The sequence below is a fragment of the Oncorhynchus gorbuscha genome, linkage group LG06 (genome assembly GCF_021184085.1).
Source record: "Oncorhynchus gorbuscha isolate QuinsamMale2020 ecotype Even-year linkage group LG06, OgorEven_v1.0, whole genome shotgun sequence".
Taxonomy (NCBI): Eukaryota; Metazoa; Chordata; class Actinopteri; order Salmoniformes; family Salmonidae; genus Oncorhynchus; species Oncorhynchus gorbuscha.
In genome coordinates this window covers 71,453,781-71,476,369 of record NC_060178.1, presented here as the reverse complement: position 1 = coordinate 71,476,369, position 22,589 = coordinate 71,453,781, and the positions used below count along the sequence as shown (strand labels likewise).

Below are 22,589 nucleotides of genomic sequence, written 5' to 3'. Positions count from 1 at the left end.
GTCCCACTCCTCTTCAATGGCTGTGCGACATTGCTGGATATTGGCAGGAAATGGAACACGCTATCATACACTCGATCCAGAGCATCCCAAACATGCTCAATCTGTGACATGTCTGGTGAGTTTGCAGGACATGGAAGAACTGGGACATTTTCAGCTTGCAGAAATTGTGTACAGATCCTTGCGACATCATCATGTTGAAACATGAGGTGATGGCGGCGGGTGAATGGCACGACAATGGGCCTCAGGATCTCATCACGGTATCTCTGTGCATTCAAATTGCTATCGATAAAATGCAGTTGTGTTCATGGTCTGTAGGTTATGCCTGCCCATACCATAACCCCACCGGCATGGGGGTACTCTTTTCACAAGGTTGACGTCAGCAAACCGTTCGCTCACACAATGCCTTAAATGTGGTTTGCGGTTGTAAGGCCGGTTGGAAGTGCTGCCAAATTCTCTAAAACAATGTTGGGAGGGACAGCTTATGGTAGAGAAATTAATATTAAATTATCTGGCGACAGCTCCGGTAAACTCTCTGTGACATCTGTGGCATTGTGTTGTGTAACAAAACTGCACATTTTAGAGTGGCCTTTTATTGTCCCCAGCACAATGTGCACCTGTGTAATGAGCATGCTGTTTAATCAGCTTCTTGATATGCCACCCCTTTCAGGTGGATGGATTATCTTGGCAAAAATGCTCACTAACAGGGATGTAAACACATTTGTGCACAACATTTGAGAGAAAGAAGCTTTTTGTGCATACGGAACATTTCTGGGATCTTTTATTTCAGCTCATGAAACATGGGACCAACACTTTACATGTAGCTTTTATATTTTGGTCACCGTACTTGAGGTAAGGTGACCAGATTTTGGAAATTAAATGCACAAGATAAAAAAAAGGGGAAAAAGGGATTTTTGTTTTTATTAATTATAGCACAGATATGTACTAACCCATCCACAGTTCTCGTTATCTTATCTCTATCCTTTCTAGTAATTATAGAATCACCCATGTTTTGTAGCCAATGCTGGGCATGTTGTTCATGTGGTGGTTAAAATGTAGCCCATCACTGATCAAACATTCTCAGAAGGTCTCATCAAAAAAAAAAAAAAAAAAAAAAGTTTTACATGCAAATCTGATTGGACACAGGGTTTGATTATTTAAATATCAATTTAACAATTTAACTTCCAGAGTTGCTTTTTTCATTCTGAGAGCTAATCAGTGACATTTCCGGGGATGCTCTAACTCTGGACAGGCCACCAAAATCGGGGACTTACCCCGGAATTCAAGGATGTCTGGTCATCCTAACTTGAGGGCTGCAGACAGTTTGACACCTTACAATCATTAATGGATTTAAAACAGGTAATGCATTGACAGGAAATTTGAGGCATTTCAATATGACCATGTCATTTTATTTAGAAGTAGGGCACCAAAACAAATGGTAATAATCTGTAACGGAGGTTCTCAACGGAGGTTCTCCATGGTCAGGGGACTTATTACTATTCAGCTCATTATTTCCCATAATTCTTCAGAAAAGGATCTGATCCAAACTGGTAGGGAAAATATGCCACATAGGCCTAAACAGTGTTAGTGGGTATTTCCTTCTAATGTGGTGATGTACAGTGTAGTCATCATGATGTTTCTGGGTAACTGTTTCTCTCCGACAACAACCCCTACTCTCCTCCAACTTAAAATCTTACACTCCCTTCAGCTCAAAAACTCTGATACAGATAGCAGGGGACAAAACAGAGGACACTATAAATAAGTGTATATCCTCAGCCCCACTTCGTATACACGTATCAATTCAGTTAGAAGTGATATAATGCCTCTCAAAGTAAAAACAGTCTTGACATACAGTAGATCCGTGTGTGTGAACGTGTTGGAGAGAATATGTATTTCAACACCTCATGACCATCTGGAGCAACAGATACTGGCTTAATAGATTTTATAGGGAGGATTGGAAAGAAGGTCACGCTGCAATGCAAGCCAAGAGAGACCTATGTATGGCTATTCAGATAAGATGTCTTATTACTTCACAAAATAAAAACACACATTCCTAACAGTTTTTTTTTTTACTACTCTAAATGAAGACTTCCAAAACTTCTCAAGGCTGGAGGTTGAGATGGGAGGAAATGATGTTAAGCACCTTTAAAACATTAGCAAGGCTTTATACAGATCCTTTCCCTTTTTGCATAGTGCAGGTTACACACGTTTCAAAGCAAGGGAGTCCAGAGATACGGTCACAGACAATAAAACCTGGAGTAAACATATACTGGAAGTTCCCACACAATGATTTCATTATGGGTCAAACTCTGGGCTGTGTCCACTTCAGGACAGAGTCCCACATCAACAAAGCCCTCTCCTCTAATGAAAACAGAGCCAGATGTTACAACGCTGACGATAACATGTAAGGACCAATCAGAGCATCCTAAACAGGCTTGGAGGTACATATACAGTGCATTCGAAAAGTATTCAGAACCCTTCCCTTTTACACATTTTGTTACATTACAGCCTTATTCTAAAATTGATTAAATTGTTTCCCCGCCTCAATCTAAACACAATACCCCATAATAACAAAGTGAAAACAGGTTTTTAGAATCTTTGCAAAATTACAAATTTTAAAAAAAGGGAGGTGACCAAGAACCCAATGGTAACTCTGACAGAACTCCAGTTCCTCTGTGGAGATGGGGGAACCTTCCAGAAGGACAACCATCTCTGCAGCACTCCACCAATCAGGCCTCTATGGTAGAGTGACCAGCGGAAGCCACTCCTCAGTAAAAAGGAACATGACAGCCCGCTTGGAGTTTGCCAAAAGGCACCTAAAGGACTCTCAGATTCTCTGTTCTGATGAAGCTGAGATTGAACTCTTTGGCCTGAATGCCAAGCCTCACATCTGGAGGAAACCTGCCATCATCCCTACGATGAAGAATGGGGGTGACAGCATCATGCTGTGGGGATGTTTTTCATCAGCAGGGATTGGGAGACTAGTCAGGATTGAGGGAAAGCTTAATGGAGCAAAGTACATAGAGATCCTTGACGAAAACCTGCTCCAGAGCGCTCAAGACCTCAGACTGTGGTGAAGGTTCAACTTCCAACATGACAATGACCCTAAGCACACAGCCAAGACAACGCAGGAGTGGCTTTGGGACAAGTCTCTAAATGTCCTTGAGTGGCCCAGCCAGAGTCCGGATTTGAACCCAATATTACTTCTCCGGAAAGACCTGACAATAGCTGTGCAACAACGCTCCCCATCCAACCTGACAGAGCTTGAGAGAATCTTCCGAGAAGAATGGGAGAAACTCCCCAAATTCAGCTTGTAGCATCATACCTAAGAAGACTCAAGGCTGTAATCGCTGCCAAAGGTGCTTCAACAAAGTACTGAGTAAAAGGGTCTGATTACTTATGTAAATGTAATATATTTCCGTTTTTTTGTTTAAAAAAATAGAATGTTTTTAGCTTTGTCAGTATGGGGTATTGTCTGTTGATGAGGGGGGGAAACGATTTAAGCAATTTTAGAATAAGGCAGAGGCATAACAACACGTGGAAAAAGTCACGGGGTCTGAATACTGCTTAATGCACTGGTTAATTGTGCACATATAACATTTTAAAAACACAAGGATACTCTTACTAATGTCGAAGAAAGCATGTCTTTAAGAAAATTGACAAGCCCCATGGGATAGAGTACATCCTGGAACTCCACCAGATAAGAGGTAGTAGATAAAGGCTATTGCTGTTTCACGGTTGAGATTGTATGACCACTCACCCTGAACCACTTAGAGATTCTCAATTGGATTGCCTTAATTCCTTACATCCTTTCCTCCCCTCCTTTTTGAAAAAGGTGAAAGGTAATCGAGGAGGAAACAAATACACTTGTATCAAATTAAAACTATCCTTTTGCACTAGGGCAATTTATGGTTACAGAGGTAGAATCCTCAAATACATATGTAACGTGGTTAAAAAAAGAAATGTAGCTAGTTATGCTAGAAATTTTATTGATAAAACAAGTATTAATGTAAATGTATGCATGCTTTTCTCCTGAGAGTACAACAGCTGTTTCAAAGGGGGTGTGGCGGATTTCAAAATGATTCCACCAGAGGCACTCGAGGAGAGGAGCAAACTCCTCTGTTTACCTATTAACGAATTGACACGCTCATACATATGGCGACCACTTATCGGTTTTCGGGTCAAGGAGGAAAAGAAGAAGGGATGAGTTGAGGAGGATTGACTTCTCCCAATTGAGAAAAGGCCAATGACTGACCAGAGATGGAAACAAAGAGTAATATTCACTTCATGCCATGGGCTGAATGTTAACGTGGAGAATTCCTGCCATGGTCATAGAAGGCACTAGAAAACAACATGTTAAAGAGATTGCCTCTGTGCACGCGCACACACGCACGCACAACGTTGCATACAGTATGTCCGGCAGACTTGGGTTTAGGGACGCCCTCTTGTTAAGTTGTTTTCCTGGAAAAGGCAGGGATGACATGGAGCTTTAAGGAATGCAGAGCAGCGAAGCAGCAACGGGGCCACAACCAGGTGGAGCTGAGCTGGAAGTGAGTGTGAGTGTGTGAGAGAGACAGAAAAATGGGGGTTACTTTAAAACCAGCTGCCATAATTCCTGTATACAAAAGACAAATTGCATATTTTCTTTTAACAAAAAAAAAAGAAAACAAGGCCATTAAATTAAATTAACAAAGAGTGCATCCTCAAAATCCCCAGGCTCGCCTAATTAACCTAAAATTGTTTTTATTTAAACTTCAAAACAGAATTTAAGAGCAGGTTTGATAACTGTGCTCCAATTAAACAATTATTTTTATTATAACATCCACCCAAACCGACGTGGATTATATTGGGCACACTCATACACTGAGGAGAGGCTTAGAGCATGAAACATTCATCAGATATTAACTCGTCATAATCAAAAGAGTACTGTAATGAAAAAGAAAATAATCAAGGGAGAGTAGAGCAAACAGAATCCCACTGACTAGACATCTTCATATCCAACAGGATAAGAAATAACAGTCAAGACAGATTAAGGCATGGGTTGTCTTGTGTCAAGCTGAATATGAAACCCCTTGTCTTGTATGATATTATTTGAGCTTTCATGGGTTGTTTTCATTGGGTTGATTATCTCATATCTTGTTAATGTTCCCCGTATGGTCTCCTTTTGCTGTTTCTCCAGCTGATGGCGACTCACTATCTTCATGTGGGATTGATAGAGAATCTTCTTCAGTTACATAACGCTGGAATCTTCCTCTACAAGATTGTGTGTTGCAATAACGGATGATGGTCTCATCCTTTACACACTCCTAGGGACGTCTCATTGGAGACTGACCACACACAAACCTGACATCGGTCATTTAACTGTTCACTGTGACAGTGACAGAGATTGATGATTAGATAGGAGAGTGAAAAAAAAAGATCACCACCTGGAAAACTATAACATTGGATGCAGGTCCGCTTTGTATCTCAGCCAGATCTATGATTATAGGTTTGTACAGTACAGCAAATATAGACTATATGATCTATTAACTAAAATTGTCTTCATAGACACTTTTAATGAGGTTTAATAAGCATAAAAAAGTAGGCTTTTACAATGGTGATGCTACCAATGACCAGGACATATTTTTAGGATAGTTTGGTCTCATTAAGGGGTCTTACTGAGAGAAGTGTTTTCGCCAGCTATTGAGGAAGGTAAAACTTGAGTCATGACCATAACACACACTTGTTCATAGCGACTCCCATTGGTTGAGTCGTGTGCATGCTCCTCAACTGCTGACCACAGCACAAACATTATTGATGCATGTGTGCTGACCACAGCCGTGGGAAGTAGTTTGGGTGCGGCGTTGCTGCGATCGTTTTGCTGAGGGGGTGGGGTGGGGTAGAGCTGTAGAAACATTACTGAAGACGTCTATATCGGTCTGCTAATACAGGACTAGTAAAGGCCAAGTGGACTACTTTTTTGAATAAATGTAAACTAAATGTATTCTGAACAAAAAATATAAATGCACCATGTAAAGTGTTGGTCCCATGTTTCATGAGCTGAAGCAAAAGTTCCCAGAAATGTACCATACACACGAAAAGCTTATTTATCTAAAATGTAATGCACTCACAAGTAACCCGGATGACGCTGGGCCAACTGTACGCTGCCCAATGAGTCTCCCGGTCGCAGCCAGCTGCGACAGAGCCTGGACTTGAACCCAGAATCTCTAGTGGCACAGCTAGCACTGCCTTAGAATACTGCACCACTCGGGAGGCCCCAGCATTTGTAACTTGGGTCTGATAATTATCTGTACAAAACCATTAATCTGATAGTACTTGTGGAATATACAAGTACTTGCTTGATGTCTTCCAGGTTCTTGAAATACTTTGCAAATGCAACTTACTTCTATGTGAAAACTGAAATGGTCTACTCTTCCTTTTCCATTTTAGTAGATGCTCTTATCCAGTGCATACATTTTCATACTTTTCCGTACTGATCCCCCATGGCAATCAAACCCACAATCCTAGCATTTCAAGAGCCATGCTCTACCAAATGAGCCACATCATCGTCACCAACCACTTGATGTCTCAATGTACTCAAATATTGTATTGTGCATTGTTATTCTTCATTCAACGTTCTATATTACACTATATGCCCATCCTAAGGGGGAAAAAATACGATATGACATTGATTATATCTCAATTCCATCCCAGCAGAAGCCACAATGTCTAGTTGCTTTCTGTGGTCAAAAGAAAGTACAAAGAATTTTTTCAAATTATGACCAAAAAAAATCTGCTGGACAGTCTAACGGCTATACGCTACAAAGTAATGCATAGGCCTACAAATGACTGGACACGAAAATAAGCAACTGAATGTGGAGGAGAAAACTACAAATACCATATGAAGGGTAAAACATCGTTTTTGGAAGCATACCGTTGGCATCGTTCCCATTCTCAAAACAAAGGAATGTTTTAAACTTTTGCAAAACATGGCAAAATATCTGTATTTCTTTCTTTACCTAATAACATGATTTCCAGTTTCTTGCGGTCCACTCGAAATCTCTCCTCCGTCCACTCCGGGTCTGGTAAGGCATGGGGTCCGCTCAAGTCATCCTCGGACCCGGGGACCGGGGAGTCAGTACTACGCTCGCTATTTGAGCCCTGGTCCGACTGTTGCAAGTATCCGCTCAGAGAGTCGCACTGGGTAGCCATTGCGCTGCACAGCAACGTTTCCAATGGCCACTGCGTTTCTAAAAATTAAAAAAAGTAAACTACCACGTTGTGGATTGTAAAACCTACTTTCCCTTATTTATCTATCACTTTGAGGTTTTGTCCAGACTCATTGTTGCGCATTGACTTCTTCCTCGACCGTTTCCTCGAGCCCCTCTGTTTTCCCCATTGAGTGGCGGTTTGCTGAGTCTAGAACACAAGTAAAGTTTCAGGTGTCAGACACAACTCCAATATGTGGGACTCCTCCCAAATGTAGTTTCTTTAGCATGTACTATTAATTTCTCTCATTTGTCCCAATCAACAGGTTTATTTTCCATTGACTCAGGTTTATCCGACAAAAACGTCGCAAAAAAAAACATTTGAAAATGTGTAATGAAGATAGGTATAGGAGGAATGTTCTATAGATCGACAACATTTGTATTCGTTCGAGAGGTATTCATCTTCTTTTGTCTAACTTATTTCATTGCGACAAATTATGATGTAGACGGTGTTTTCGAATAAATTAGGATTGCCGAATAATTTTGAAGGTTACGCAGGTCACATGATGTCAACAAGTATTCTACCCTAACTATAAAGCTCCACTCCACATTTAATTCTAAGGGCTGGTTTGAAATTTACAGAATGGTTATCGGGAGGAAAATGGGGGTGGGTCATGCTTTTTCAATTTCAATCAAGGGGATGATTTAGTATTTTTGTTCAATCTAGTTCAGGGGAAGGTCGTGTAATTTATTCTCAGTGTTTTAGAATCAGTTACTAATTAGGCTATACATTTATGTGTGCTCGATGTTGCCCCTCATCTCTGATTCTCAGCTGGTTCTGCAATGTCAAGTGCGCCTGCTATGGAATGCATGCTCCGGAAAAGCACAGAGCAAAATGATATTTCTATTATAGCTGCTGAGATGGTGTAAATGACATGATGAGGAGGACCGAAGGTCAGCATTGATAGCTTGTTACTACTATAATTTATTTGATTCAAATCAATAGGTTTCTTGCCCATGATGTATTTATCAGCGTCATTGACCTCACAATAAGCCAGATTCGAGTAACTTACATTTTAGTACTGAAACATGAAGCAGCAGCAGCTATGCCACAATCAATCTGCCTGTTTGACAAATTCGATTAGGCTGCTATATACAGATTTTTGTCGTCGGTCAATTCCGCCTCTGTGTCAGTGAAGGGCTGTAAATTAAAACCAAGACTCAAATTGATGGGGTAAGAGAGGGTATGTCATAGGCCTACCTTTTATTAAAGAAAATGGCAAAAAGCACACGCCTATCCCTTGTTAGCTTAATAAAATAGATCTGAATATACAAAGTGATCTATAACAGTTATTTAGGGTAGCAGGTAGCCTAGTGGTTAGAGTGTTGAGCCAGTAACCGAAAGGTTGCTGGATTAAATCCCTGAGCTGACTAGGTAAAACTCTGTCATTCTACCCTGAGCAAGGCAGTTAACAACCCACTGTTCCCCAGTCACTGTGGATGTTAATTAAGGCAGCCCCTTGCACTTCTCTGATTCAGAGGGGTTGGGATAAATGTGGAAGGCACATTTCAGTTGAAGGCATTCAGTTGTACAACTGATTAGGTATCCCTTTATTTGGTCCCCAATGCTTTATGCTAGAAACATGTCTATCCATGCTGGCTTTTAAACCATACCGTTTATTAGGCTACAGATTAAATAAATGAGGATGAACTTCACAGGGTGGTGAAAGTGCACAGTGATTGATGCTCCTTATGTTAATATTGCTGTCATTTATGTTAATACTGTGGAGTTGTTTATCCATCCTCAGTTTTCTGATATCTTATCCATTAAACCATGTAACTGTTTTAAAATCACCACTGGCCTCGTGGTGAAAATCCTTGAGCAGTTTCCTTCCTCTCTGTCAACTGAGTTAAAGGACGCCTGTATCTTTGTAATGACAAGGTGTAATTAAAAACATCAGGGATATTCAGTGTCTGCTTTTTTATTTTTAAAACATCTACCAATCGGTGCCCTTCTTTGCAAGCCATTGAAAAGCCTCCCTGGTCTTTGTGGTTGAATCCAAGCTTGAAATGTACTACTCAATTAAGGGACCTTACAGATAATTGTATGTGTGGGGTACAGAGATGGGGTAGTCATTCAAAACTCATGTTAACCACAATTACTGAACACGGAATGAGTCCATGCAACTTATTATGCGATTTGTTAAGCACATTTTTCATCCCAAACTTATTTTGGCTTGTCGTAACAAAGGGGTTGAATACTTTTTGACCAGCCCTGTCATAGGCGTCCTAAGGATAGCCTTTCCCTTCCCTATTTAATCTTGCTCTTGTGACTAACTGGGTTTGAATCAGGTCTCCTGCATGTTGCAAGACTGTCTGCTCTCTACCAATAGATTTGTCACAAAAACTGTTGTGTTAAATAGCAAACTGTGCCTACTCTGGTCTTGGCACGTGCACTCTAGCCAACAGTTTGCAGATACAGTGCGGTAGGCTTTGCGGGTTGGCTAGTCTACATGATGAGATTATTATGGATAAGAGCAAGAATATTTGTATTTGTCAAACAGCAGTCAAGCATTGATCCTGTCACCAGAATAAACCTGTTGATATTTACTTGAAAGGAGCATCAAGATCACTGTGCACTTTCACCACCCTGTGAAGTTCATCCTCATTTATTTAATCTGTAGCCTAAAAAACTGTATGGTTTCCCGAGTCATAGTGGGAGGACCACACACCACCAGATCATCGCATGAATCCAAATTTACTTTGATATGATGGTTGTTATATCAATATTTGCACATAAAGGTGTTTCCACCACCATTTCTCGTATAGTTAATTTTACTGATACAAAAAGTTCCTACCATGTCGAATTAACAAATGATCCACCGGTATTTATAAAATTATACTGAAACTTCCTGTTTCCATCACAGCTGTCATATTTTTTTTTTAATACAGTATGATTTTCCTCACATACAAGTTGTGGATGGAAACGAAAACAAATAAATAACAATAATCCTAGTCAGTCAGTAATTTGGTGAACTAGGCTAATTAAACACTCATGTAAATATGCACATCAGCCAAATGATACCCAACCAGCCTAAAAGTCTATTTAAAGTGAAATAGGGAGGAGCATTTTTCTTCTCAACTTTTTTTAGTCACTAATTATTCAATAAACAAGCAGTGGAAAGAAGTAGGTTGACAAGTGTTCAAAAGTCAGTAACAAGTCTTTAAAATAAAGCTTCAAATATATATTCTCTACAAACCTAGTTAACATTAACTACACTGCAGTGATGATGGCGGGAGTTAGCTAGCTAGCTAGATTTGCCCCAGCAGTTTCAATTTAGCTACCTAGCTAGCTAATGGCATTTATAATCTACTTCAACAATCAGATGGTTCACTAACTAGAAAATATATTTGTTTTCCCCTGGTCTGGAGTTTGTCTGAAATGTACCATTATATTCACATGATAAGCAACCTGCTGTCATGCCTTTTCACACACCAAAAAAAGATGAACACAGATAAAAGAGACTATTACTTTCAAGTAGATTGTTTTCAGTTAATTGCCCTCAACCTCTATTGCTCATGTGGGGAGCTATTTCCTGGGATTTGATAGATGGAACAATCCAGCCAATGTTTAGGCGGTTGTAGTTTTGGCAGAAGGAACTGGTTGTCAGGAGTAAAAGGTCCTGCACCCAGAGCGCAAATCACATTTTCACTTCCAAATATCTTTCTACAAACATACAAAACATTCTACAAGCTTATAGATCTCTTGGTAATGTGATAACAGTCACAGAACTCAGAACTTGCACAGATTCAAAATCTGCAAGGGTATTTTTATTCACAGCAGAATATTCATACTCATAAAATATCTTCTTTTTTTTCACCTTTATTTAACCAGGTAGGCGAGTTGAGAACAAGTTCTCATTTGCAACTGTGACCTGGCCAAGATAAAGCGTAGCAATTCAACACATACAGAGTTACACATGGAATAAACAAAACATACAGTCAATAATACAGTAGAACAAAAGAAAACAAAAAGTCTATATACAGTGAGTGCAAATGAGGTACGTTAAGGAAATAAATTGGCCATGGTGGCGAAGTAATTACAATATAGCAATTAAACACTGGAAAGGTAGATCGGCAGAAGATGAATACTTCCTAATCATATTGAATGTATTCAAATATCAAATTACAAGTTTAGCAAGTTCCTTGGTGTCCACATCAACAACAAACTAGAATGGTCCAAACACACCAAGATAGTCGTGAAGAGGGCACGACAAAGCCTATTCCCCCTCAGGAAACGAAAAAGATTTGGCATGGGTCCTGAGATCCTGAAAAGGTTCAACAGCTGCAACATCGAGAACATCCTGTTGCATCACTACCTGGCACGGCAATTGCTCGGCCTCTGACCGCAAGGCATTACAGAGGGTAATGCGTACGACCCAGTACATCACTAAGGCTAAGCTGCCTGCCATCCAGGACCTCTACACCAGGCGGTGTCAGAAGAAGGCCCTAAAAATGGTCAAAGACCCCAGCCACCCCAGTCATAGACTGTTCTCTCTACTACCGGAGTGTCAAGGACAAAAAGGCTTCAACAGTGTTTACCCCCAAGCCACAAGACTCCTGAACAGGTAATCAAATGGCTACCCGGACTATTTGCATTGTGTGCTTGTGTTTATCATATAGTCGTATGAAAAAGTTTGGGCACCCCTGACAATTTCCATTTATAAATATTTGGGTGTTTGAATCAACAATTTCATTTTGATCTATCAAATAACTGATGACACAGTAATATTTCAGTAGTGAAATGAGGATTGGATTAACAGAAAATGTGCAATATGCATCAAAACAAAATTAGACAGGTGCATATATTTGGCCACCCCAATAGAAAAATCACATCAATATTTAGTAGAGCCTCCTTTTGCTAAAATAACAGCCTCTAGATACTTCCCATAGCCTGAGTGTCTGGATTCTGGATTAAGGTATTTTGGACCATTCCTCATTACAAAAGATCTCCAGTTCAGTTAGGTTTGATGGTTGCCGAGCATGGACAGCCCGCTTCAAATCATCCCACAGATTCTCAATGATATTCAGGTCTGGGATGGCCATTCCTCACACTCAACGTCAACAAAACTAAGGAGATGATTGTGGACTTCAGGAAACAGCAGAGGGAACACCTCCCTATCCACATCGATGGAACAGTAGTGGAGAGGGTAGTAAGTTTTAAGTTCCTCGGCGTACACATCACAGACAAACTGAATTGGTCCACCCACACAGACAGCATCGTGAAGAAGGCACAGCAGCGCCTCTTCAACCTCAGGAGGCTGAAGAAATTCGGCTTGTCACCAAAAGCACTCACAAACTTCTACAGATGCACAATCGAGAGCATCCTGCCGGGCTGTATCACCGCCTGGTACAGCAACTGCTCCGCCCACAACCGTAAGGCTCTCCAGAGGGTAGTGAGGTCTGCACAACGCATCACCGGGGGCAAACTATCTGCTCCCGAAAGGACACCTACACCACCCGATGTCACAGGAAGGCCATAAAGATCACCAAGGACAGCAACCACCGAGCCACTGCATGTTCACCCTGCTAACATCCAGATCAAGGACATCAACCACCCGAGCCACTCCATGTTCACCCTGCTATCATCCAGAAGGCGAGGTCAGTACATGTACATCAAAGCTGGGACCGAGAGACTGAAAAACAGATTCTCAAGGCCATCAGACTGTTAAACAGCCACCACTAACATTGAGTGGCTGCTGCCAACACACTGACTCAACTTCAGCCACTTTAATAATGGGAATTGATGGGAAATGATGTAAAATATATCACTAGCCACTTTAAACAATGCTACCTAATATAATGTTTACATACCCTACATTATTCATCTCATATGTATACGTACATACTGTACTCTATATCATCTACTGCATCCTTATGTAATACATGTATCACTAGCCACTTTAACTATGCCACTTTGTTTACATACTCATCTCATATGTATATACTGCACTCAATACCATCTACTGTATCTTGCCTATGCCGCTCTGTACCATCACTCATTCATATATCTTTATGTACATATTCTTTATCCCCTTACACTTGTGTCTATAAGGTAGTAGTTTTGGAATTGTTAGCAAGATTACTTGTTGGTTATTACTGCATTGTCGGAACTAGAAGCACAAGCATTTCGCTACACTCGCACTAACATCTGCTAATCATGTGTATGTGACAAATAACATTTGATTTGATTTGATTTGTACTTGTTCCTCTGCATAAATGCCCGGGTAGATTTTGAGCAGTGTTTTGGGTCGTTGTCTTGTTGAAATATCCAGCCCCGGCGTAACTTAAACTTTGTGACTGATTCTTCAACATTATTCCCAAGAATAATCCAGGAATCCAGGCGACCCTCAACTTTAACAAGATTCCCAGTACCAGCACTGGCCACACAGCATGATGGAACCCCCACCAAATTTTACTGTGGGTAGTAAGTGTTTTTCTTGGAACGCTGTGTTCTTTTGCCGCCATGCATAACGTCCCTTGTTATGACCAAATAACTCAATCTTTGTTTCATCAGTCCACAGCACCTTTTTCCAAAATGATGCTGGCTTGTCCAAATGTGCGTTTGCATACCTCAAGCGACTCTGTTTGTGGCGTGTGTGCAGAAAAGGCTTCTTCCGCATCACTCTCCCATACAGCTTCTCCTTGTGCAAAGTGCGCTGAATTGTGAATGATGCAGTCACATCATCAGCAGCAAGATGATGTTGTAGGTCTTTGGAGGTGGTCTGTGGGCTGTTTTTGACCGTTCTCACCATACTTCGCCTTTGCCTCCCCAATATTTTTACTTGGCCTGCCACTTCTGGCCTTAACAAGAACTGTGCCTGTGGTCTTCCATTTCCTCACTATGTTCCTCACAGTGGACACTGACAGCTTAAATCTCTGCGATAGCTTTTTGTAGCCTTCCTCTAAACCATAAAGTTGAACAATCTTTGTTTTCAGGTCATTTGAGAGTTGTTTTGAGGCCCCCATGTTGCCACTCTTCAGAGGAGAGTCAAAGAGAACAACAACTTGCAATTGGCCACCTTAAATATATTTTCTCATGATTGGATACACTTGTCTATGAAGTTCAAGGCTTAATGAGCTCACCAAACCAATTGTGTGTTCCAATTAATCAGTGCTAAGTAGTTACAGGTATTCAAATCAACAGAATGACAAGGGTGCCCACATTTTTGCATAGCCTATAATTTCACATCTGATTTAATTTCATACAACTTAATATTGCTACACTAAAAATCTTTGTCTGGACAATATCCCAGTACTCAGCTTTTATTCGAAAATGAATGGCATGCCACTGTGATCATTTTCTGTGACGACAGAGTAAATTATTATGCAGCCTCAGAGGGGTGCCCAATAGAAGAAACTGAGTACAGCTATAAGCACAGGAAAAGTCCTAAAGGAAAACCTGCTTGAGTTTCCTTTCCAACAAACACTGGGAGACAAATTCACCTTTCAGCAGGACAATAACATTAAACACAAGGCAAAATCTACACTGGAGTTGCTTACCAATGTGACATTGAATGTTCCTGAGTGGCCTAGTTAGTTTTGACTTAAATCGGCTTGAAAATCTATGGCAAGTCTCGAAAATGGCTGTCTAGCAATGATCAAAAAACAACTTGACATAGCTTGAAGAATTGTAAAAAGAATAATGGGCAAATATTGTACAATCCAGGTGTGCAAAGTTCTTACAGACTTACCCAAAAAGACTCACAGCTGTAATCTCCACCAAAGGTTATTCTAGAAAGTATTGACTTAGTGGTGTGAATTGATTAAATTGAGATGTAAATGAGATATTTCTGTATTTTATTTTCAATAAATTAGCAAATATTTCTAAAACATGTAATTATGGAGTATTGTATGTAGATGGGTGAGGAAAAATATGTAATCCATTTTGAATTAAGGGGTATGAATACTTTTTGAAGGCACATAAACAGCATAGGATGACATTGGAAGGAATTTGAGGGAAATAAGAGTAGGAAAGGAAAGAAAGGACAATTGGAGAATCTCAATTTCATGGTTCTCGCGTAGTCTCTCACCTCAGAACCATTGGAGACGAAGCTCAGAGTGGTGGGACCTCTGGCTATCTGATCCAATGGGGTTTGAGAAGGCAATAAAATAAAACTCGAGTAGGCCTATGCAATTGGGATTCTCTCCATTACATGTAAGAAAGGGAGGATAGAAAAGAGGCTATATTTATGAAAGTGGACAGCATTTGGAGGGTGATAGGTGTTTCAGTATCAATTAAAAGCTGTGCTCCTTTAATTTGATTTTCACCAAGAGCTTGGAATGTCCCCAAATCAATTTTACAAGGACATGGAGAGGGCCTAGTGAAAGGTTGTCATTTTCAAACAGTGTTATCTAAGCCTCTACAAAGTCTTGTAGTTTTCACAAGGTAGAGTGGGACACAAATGTATTTCTAATGAGAAAAGTGTCCGCTTCATGTACATAAGTGTGCCACTAACACTGAAAGACACACTTCAGAAAAAGTAGGGTTATGTTTTAGGGGTTGTAGCATCCACCAAATAATACATTCTTGTTTCATTTTTTTTGTTGACATTACCTTAATTGAACATCACAGGATTTGTGGTAGAGTGATTTATCTACCAAAAAGTGTCCCACCAATGCAGACTTCAGTCTTCTATTCATGAAACATTTAAGAAGCAATTCATTCTAAAGCATCCTGAGGCAGTGTGCCCAAATTACATTCAGCCAAGGCACATTTTTTTCTTGAGTGGTATGTCAGGTCAGAACATAAATAATATATACACTGCAAAATAACCACAAGAAGCTCAAACAGATATAGTACTTGAATACAATCATTTCAAACCTTGATTACATTGGGGTATGAGCACATATGCCTCTATTTATCCATGGGAATACTTAGGAACAGATTTCCTAAATAAATTTAAAATCACTGAGCTGATTTTAGTCCTTTGGCCAACATTGAAAATATATTTTTTGCTCAGAAAACTTGGGGCCAAATAAAATCACCCGCGGCCACCTACTGGAACCCTGCAATACAGAAACAAGAGCCTTAATCTTTCAATTGCTTCTGTACAAGTTGATACCGTGAGATAGTTGAATTACCTCTGAAATTGAAACATTCATGCACAATTTAATTTAGGCCTACATTTTACAGCTCTATTCCACAGCAATTCAGGTAGTACATAGGCTACATCAAGGGGACTGAACAAACAGTATGTATATTTTATTATAATTCAATGTTTAAGTTCAATGTCAACTTTTATCCTCACCTAGGCCTAGAGCCTCTGTGAAGTCAGAATTCCCTGTCAAATAATTAAACCTGAGAGTCGCAGAAGTAAGCAACCGTACCATGCCATTAACTGTGGAGGTATTGATTAGGAAAAACAAGGTGACTAATTGATTGGTGTAATTTGCCATTGAACTGAGCATAGCAGGTGAGAACAGGTAAATGCTGTCATCTAGTGGTGAAGTAAAACAATGGCATGGGGACAATCTGAAATCTGCTGCCCTGACCAGAAAAAGCCTTAGATCTGAAAGAAATGGACAGGTATAAAAACCAATGTGCTAGAAGCCCCAATTTCCCCTCTGATATGATAAGAGGGTGCTTTTTGATGTTGCCATAATGTAGCTTCCTTTTCAATCACTTCAGTTAAAGGGTTGATGCACAATGGGAAAGAAATACTGCACTTCTCTAAACACTAAGGTCCAGAACTGGAAATCACAATACAACGCATCTCCAGTATCACAATAAAGACAAGATCCATTCGTTTTACTTTTTAATGCAAAATAATAAAAATAGATTAAGTATAGCTTGATACTATACAATAAAAATATCTAAAAGAAAGAAAAAAATTACCTATAAGATGAGGGATGGGACTGGATTCATATATATATTTTTAAATCTTTATGGCTATCTCAACAATAACTGAATAATAATTTATATAACATTGGGAATGTCAAAGAAAATTATGAGTTCAAAGCATAAAAACAGTTAATTTGGGCATTGAAAGTGCTTCCCATATAAAACACGTTCTTGAACCAGTGTGGATGAGGGGTGGCAACAGTACTTTGTTTTCAGAGGTGTCCAGGAAATACATTTGCTTAAGCTTTTTCCATTGTCTAAAACATCAGTCCTTTACATTGCATACTTTTGAGTCCAATCTCTTGCTAATCTGTTGTACCTGTAAAAACAAAAGAAAATGAAAACCAGGTTTAACAAAGACCGATTGCACAAGCTACAGCCAAAACGTACATTCAGCAATTCTTGTTGTTTCAGCAGCCATATCACTATACCGTACATATCCTGGTAGGAGTGTCTATTTTCAGAATGTATGTTTATTCTATAATTGACTAGAAGCTGTAAACATGAAAGAAATTCAGTTAACCCACTGTTCCTAGGTCATCATTGAAAATAAGAATTTGTTCTTAACTGACTTGCCTAGTTAAATAAAAATATATAAAAATATCCACATTTTCCTGCTAAAAGAGGGATTGGGGTGTGTGTGTGTGTGGGAGAGTTAACTTACTTTTCTTTGTCCTGCTTGTAGATGTGTGCTATGTCTGGGACTAGGGGGTCATCTGGGTTTGGGTCACATAGCAAAGAACATATGGACAATAAAACTGGAAGAACAAAAGGTGAGGATAACCAGGATGAGTTTATTTTGCAATTACACCATCACAATAGTCAAGGGCAACAGTTGAACAAATTAGGAAAACATTTGAGATGCATTTTGCTTTAATTATTTCATATTGTGCAATTAGGGTAGAAACTAGACAAAACAAAGTTGGTTTACAAACTGTGAATGTGAGCCAGTTTGTCTTACCTTTCGAAACTGTAAGTGCTGGGGACCACTGTGACCTCAGAATGTCCAGACAAATGCTACCATTACTGTTTATGTTTGGGTGATAGATTTTCGTTGTGAAGGCTACCTATGGAAAGACAATACATGCAGAGAAAAAATGTCAGGTCTAAATGTGGTTGAGGGTACTCTACACCCAGGGGAATATTGAGTAATAACAGGAGTTGTGAGGTGTTTCTAACCTTTGGTGGTTTGAAGGGATAGTCTGTGGGGAAGTGGATGGTGAGGAAGAATACTCCTCCCTGATATGGGCTGTCAGTCTAAAAGAGAGATGAAAGGTGAATTGTTAAACCAGTGATGTGAGCCATAAAGTAACATCCAATACTCCATATAATGTTAAAGCCCACAGTCAACCTCACTTCACATGTCATTGTTTATAGCAACAAGAATGTGATGGGGGTTTACTGGAGACGATACACATCCAAGCATATCATGTAAGTAACTCAGTTACAGAAGGCTATACATTAAGACAAGTAGACTATTAACACTTGTTTCTTTGGTGGTGCAAAAGGTTGAGCTTATAACAAATGGGATCAATGCAGAATAAAGAGCTTCTACCAGCAATCAACATAATGTTGACAATTATACTAGAAAAAATGTGAATTTAGAAAAGGGCTTACAGGTCCCATGATGGTGGCTTGCCAATGAAACACTAAAATAAAGATGAGACAGAATAAATCATAATTATTGACAATAATACAACACAAATAGTAATCTAAAAGGAATGAGTTGACCAGGTAAACTCCCCTTCATGTCCTATCAACTGAGTCACATACAAAGTCCGTATTCATCCACTTTTATTTCTGCATTAATTTTTGTTTATTTGGGGTGGCCACAACAACTGTACTAGAACTTACAGTCCTCTCCAACTGGTCCAGCTGAGCATTGAGCAGGAGGGTCCCTTTGCAAGTCATGCAACTCCTGTTTAAAAAAAAAAAAAAAACAAGCATGGTAGCACAATGCAATTTGTATATGGGGGGAAAATTCCATACATGTGCATTGACTACTTTAACAATGTTGTTACTTTGACAAGCCAGTCTTGTGGTCCATGACTTTATACAGATTCAAGGAGGCCTTGCTATAGCTAGCTTATATCTGTAGATTGGAATTTATCACCATATCAATAACTTACCGCCAAATTTAATGAATGATATAATTTAAGGCGCATTGCTGATGTTATGTTGAAATATACACTGAAAGTAAACCACGCAGATATACAATAGCCCACTCGTGATGATCGCGGTTCCAGAAGCGTTTTTATTCAGGCCCACATTTGTCTATGAGCAACAACCAGAACAGCGACACAACTACCGAAAGGTAGCTAATTTATCTAGTTAACTAAAGTTACACCGAAAGCTAGTTAATTTGGGTCATTTACTGATTGATAATTAATTAGTTAATGATTGACTGATGCTGGTAGTTAACGTAACTAGGCTAGCTAGTTGTAGCACAGAGCATACAGACCAATAGCCACTAGCTAACGTTATGCTATCGTTGGATTTTGTGTCAGGACATAGACCAACCGTTTATTAGCATGACGACGTAAAAACATTTATAGACACACTTACCTTCTGTATTCTTTTCAAAGCCATGTCAGCCCCCTGCTTTATATGTTTGATGTAACGACTGGACACTGTCAGTTGTATACCCGTTTCTCGGCTCAGCGCACCAAAATTAGTTTTGAGATATGTATGATTTCTTTTGTTTCCGCTTTTTGTTCGAGGAAGCAAACCGCGGTGAATTCTGGGGATTATAGTTTTTACTTCTAAAATCAGCCTGTTAAAGTGACAGTACACTCTGGAGAGCTGCAAGTAATATATTGGGCACGTCCTCAGCCCAGGGGTTGCTGACGTATGCCAGTTATTACAAGGCCTGGATAGGTATTTAAAGAATCAGCAAACCATGTAATAGTGTACCCAAGAATGAAAAGGTAACTGAACTAAATGACTATCGCCCTGTAGCACTCACTTCTCTCATCATGAAGTGCTTTGAAAGACTAGTCAAGGATCATATCAGCTCCACCTTACCTGTCACCCTAGAGACCCGCTTCAATTTGCTTTTACCGCCCCAATAGGTCCACAGACGATGCAATTGCCATCACACTGCACACTGCCCTATCCCATCTGGACAAGAGGAATACCTATGTAAGAATGCGGCCCTGGGTCGGAACACCTCCCTGTGAAACTGTATTCTATTCTACTGTGTTTTAGTCAATTCCTCTCTGACATTGCTTGTCCTAATATTTATAGTTCTTCATTCCATTATTTTACTTTTTGATTTGTGTGTATTGTTGTGATATGTTAGATATTAACCTCGCTGTTGGAGCTTGGAACACAAGCATTTCACTGCACCCGCAATAACATCTGCTAAATATGTGTATGTGAAAATTCGATGGAGCGAGACACGTACAAGGCAAACAGGGTTGAGCTCCGCAAATCCATTAAGGACGCAAAAAGACAATACAAACTCAAACATGAATCGATGTTCGTGACGCATGGTTATCACGGACTACAAACGGACTACAAAGACAAATCCAGCTGTGGGGTGCCCACCTAAGCCTCCATCCCAGAGGAGCTTAACACATTCTATGCTCGCTTTGAGGCAGACGATAATGAGTCATCCAGGAAAGCTCTCGCTGCTCTGGATTACCAGGTGCTTTCTCTCTCCAAGGCTGACACGAAGAAAACTCTCAAAAGAGTGAATATTTACAAAGCCGCAATGCTTCTTTACACTCTGCAAGCTTAAGCCGAAAGCCAGCCGGACCAATGTGTTGGAGGAAATGTCATACAGCTGGTGACCAAAATCAGCGTGCATGCGCCTGGCCCAACACAAGGAGTCACTAGAGCATGATGGGACAAGGACATCCTATCCAAACCCTCCCCTAACCCGGTTGACACAGGGCCAATTGTTTGCCACCTCATGGGTCTCCCGGTCGCAGCCGGCTGCAACACAGCCTAGGATCGAACCCTAGTCTGTTGTGACGCCACTAGCACTGCGATACAGTGCCTTAGACCGCTGCACCACTTGGGAGGCCCAGATCATGCTTTTCTACACAGAAAAATGTTTCTCTCATTGATCTTTGCTGACTGAGAGGACCTACTACATACACCTTAGCCTAATACATTTAAACTCAGTTCTTCACAATTCCTGACATTTAATCCAAATAAAAATTCCCTGTTTTAGGTCAGTTACGATCACCACTTTATTTTAATAATGTGAAATGTCAGAATAATAGTAGAGAGAATTATTTATTTAAGCTTTTATTTCTTTCATCACATTCCCAGTGGGTCAGAAGTTTACATACACTCAATTAGTATTTGGTAGCATTGCCTTTAAATTGTCTAACTTGGGTCAAACATTTCGGGTAGCCTTCCACAAGCTTCCCACAATAAGTTGGGTGAATATTGGCCCTTTCCTCCTGACAGAGCTGTTGTAACTGAGTCAGGTTTGTAGGCCTCCTTGCTCGCACATGATTTATTTCAGTTCTGCCCGTAAATGTTCTATAAGATTGAGGTAAGGGCTTTGTGATGGCCACTCCAATAGCTTGACTTTGTTGTCCTCAAGCCATTTTGCTACAACTTTGGAGGTATGTTTGGGGTCATTGTCCATTTGCGACCAAGCTTTAACTTCCTGACTGAGGTCTTGATGTTGCTTTAATATATCCACATAATTTTCCTCCATCATGATGCTATATATTTTGTGAAGTGCACCAGTCCCCCCTGCAGCAAAGCACCCCCACAACATGATGTTGCCACTCCGTGCTTCACGGTTGGGATGGTGTTCTTCAGCTTGCAAGCATATCCCTTTTTCCTCTTTCCTTTTTACTGTGGATATAGATACTTTTGTACCTGTTTCCTCCAGAATCTTCACAAGGTTCTTTGCTGTTGTTCTGGGATTGATTTGCACTTTTCACACCAAAGTACTTTCAGTTTGAAGTACTGAGTTTGAAGGTAGGCCTTGAAATAAATCCATAGGTACACCTCCAATTGACTCGAAAGATGTCAATTAGCCTATCACTAAGCTTCTAAAACCATGACATAACTTACAGCTTGGAATTTTCCAAGCTGTTTAAAGGCATAGTCAACTTAGTGGTTTTTTTTTCACCTTTATTTAACCAGGTAGGCTAGTTGAGAACAAGTTCTCATTTGCAACTGCGACCTGGCCAAGATAAAGAAAAGCAGTTCGACATATACAACAACACAGAGTTACACATGGAATAAACAAACATACAATCAAAATACTGTTCAAAAATCTAGATACAGCATGTGCAAATGAGGTAGGATAAGAGAGGTGAGGCAATAAATAGGCCATGGTGGCGAAGTAATTACAATATAGCAATTAAATACTGGAATGGTAGGATGTACAGAAGATGAATGTGCAAGTAGAGTTACTGGGGTGCAAAGGAGCAAGATAAATAAATGCAGTATGGGGATGAGTTAGCTCATCACTAGATGAGCTATGTACAGATGCAGTGATCTGTGAGCTGCTCTGACAGCTGGTGCTT

General features: G+C 40.1%; 2 protein-coding genes across 3 annotated transcripts in view; both read right to left on the bottom strand.

Annotated features, from left to right (window-relative positions):
- Positions 1-7,411, bottom strand: part of LOC124038290 (protein bicaudal C homolog 1-like) — an 83,593-nt gene extending 76,182 nt beyond the window's left edge. The window contains 1 exon segment of the mRNA XM_046353961.1: positions 6,996-7,411. Coding sequence (XP_046209917.1) covers positions 6,996-7,188 — 193 coding nt within the window. The 5' untranslated portion in view covers positions 7,189-7,411.
- Positions 7,412-16,989: 9,578 nt separating this feature from the next.
- LOC124038289 (ubiquitin-conjugating enzyme E2 D4-like) lies at positions 16,990-19,802 on the bottom strand. 2 transcript variants are annotated; one of them, XM_046353958.1, is made up of 7 exons: positions 19,654-19,802; positions 18,943-19,006; positions 18,706-18,737; positions 18,268-18,345; positions 18,050-18,155; positions 17,753-17,846; positions 16,990-17,407 (listed from the first exon to the last, which is right to left on the bottom strand). In XM_046353958.1, the coding sequence occupies exons 1-7, from the start codon at positions 19,675-19,677 to the stop codon at positions 17,362-17,364; spliced, it is 444 nt and encodes a 147-aa protein (XP_046209914.1). In that variant the 5' UTR covers positions 19,678-19,802; the 3' UTR covers positions 16,990-17,361. The 2 variants fall into 2 exon arrangements, with proteins under 2 accessions (XP_046209914.1, XP_046209915.1); XM_046353959.1 differs by having other exon boundaries at positions 17,753-17,804.
- Between the last annotated feature and the right edge of the window lie 2,787 nt (positions 19,803-22,589).

Excerpts from the sequence above, each read along its gene's own strand:
- LOC124038289 (XM_046353958.1), bottom strand. The coding sequence starts at position 19,677 with ATGGCTTTGAAAAGAATACAGAAG. Across the intron at positions 19,007-19,653 it reads CTTTGAAAAGAATACAGAAG|GAGTTGCATGACTTGCAAAG; the intron begins GTAAGTGTGTCT and ends TTTTTTAAACAG. Across the intron at positions 18,156-18,267 it reads ATCCCTTCAAACCACCAAAG|GTAGCCTTCACAACGAAAAT; the intron begins GTTAGAAACACC and ends GTCTTTCCATAG.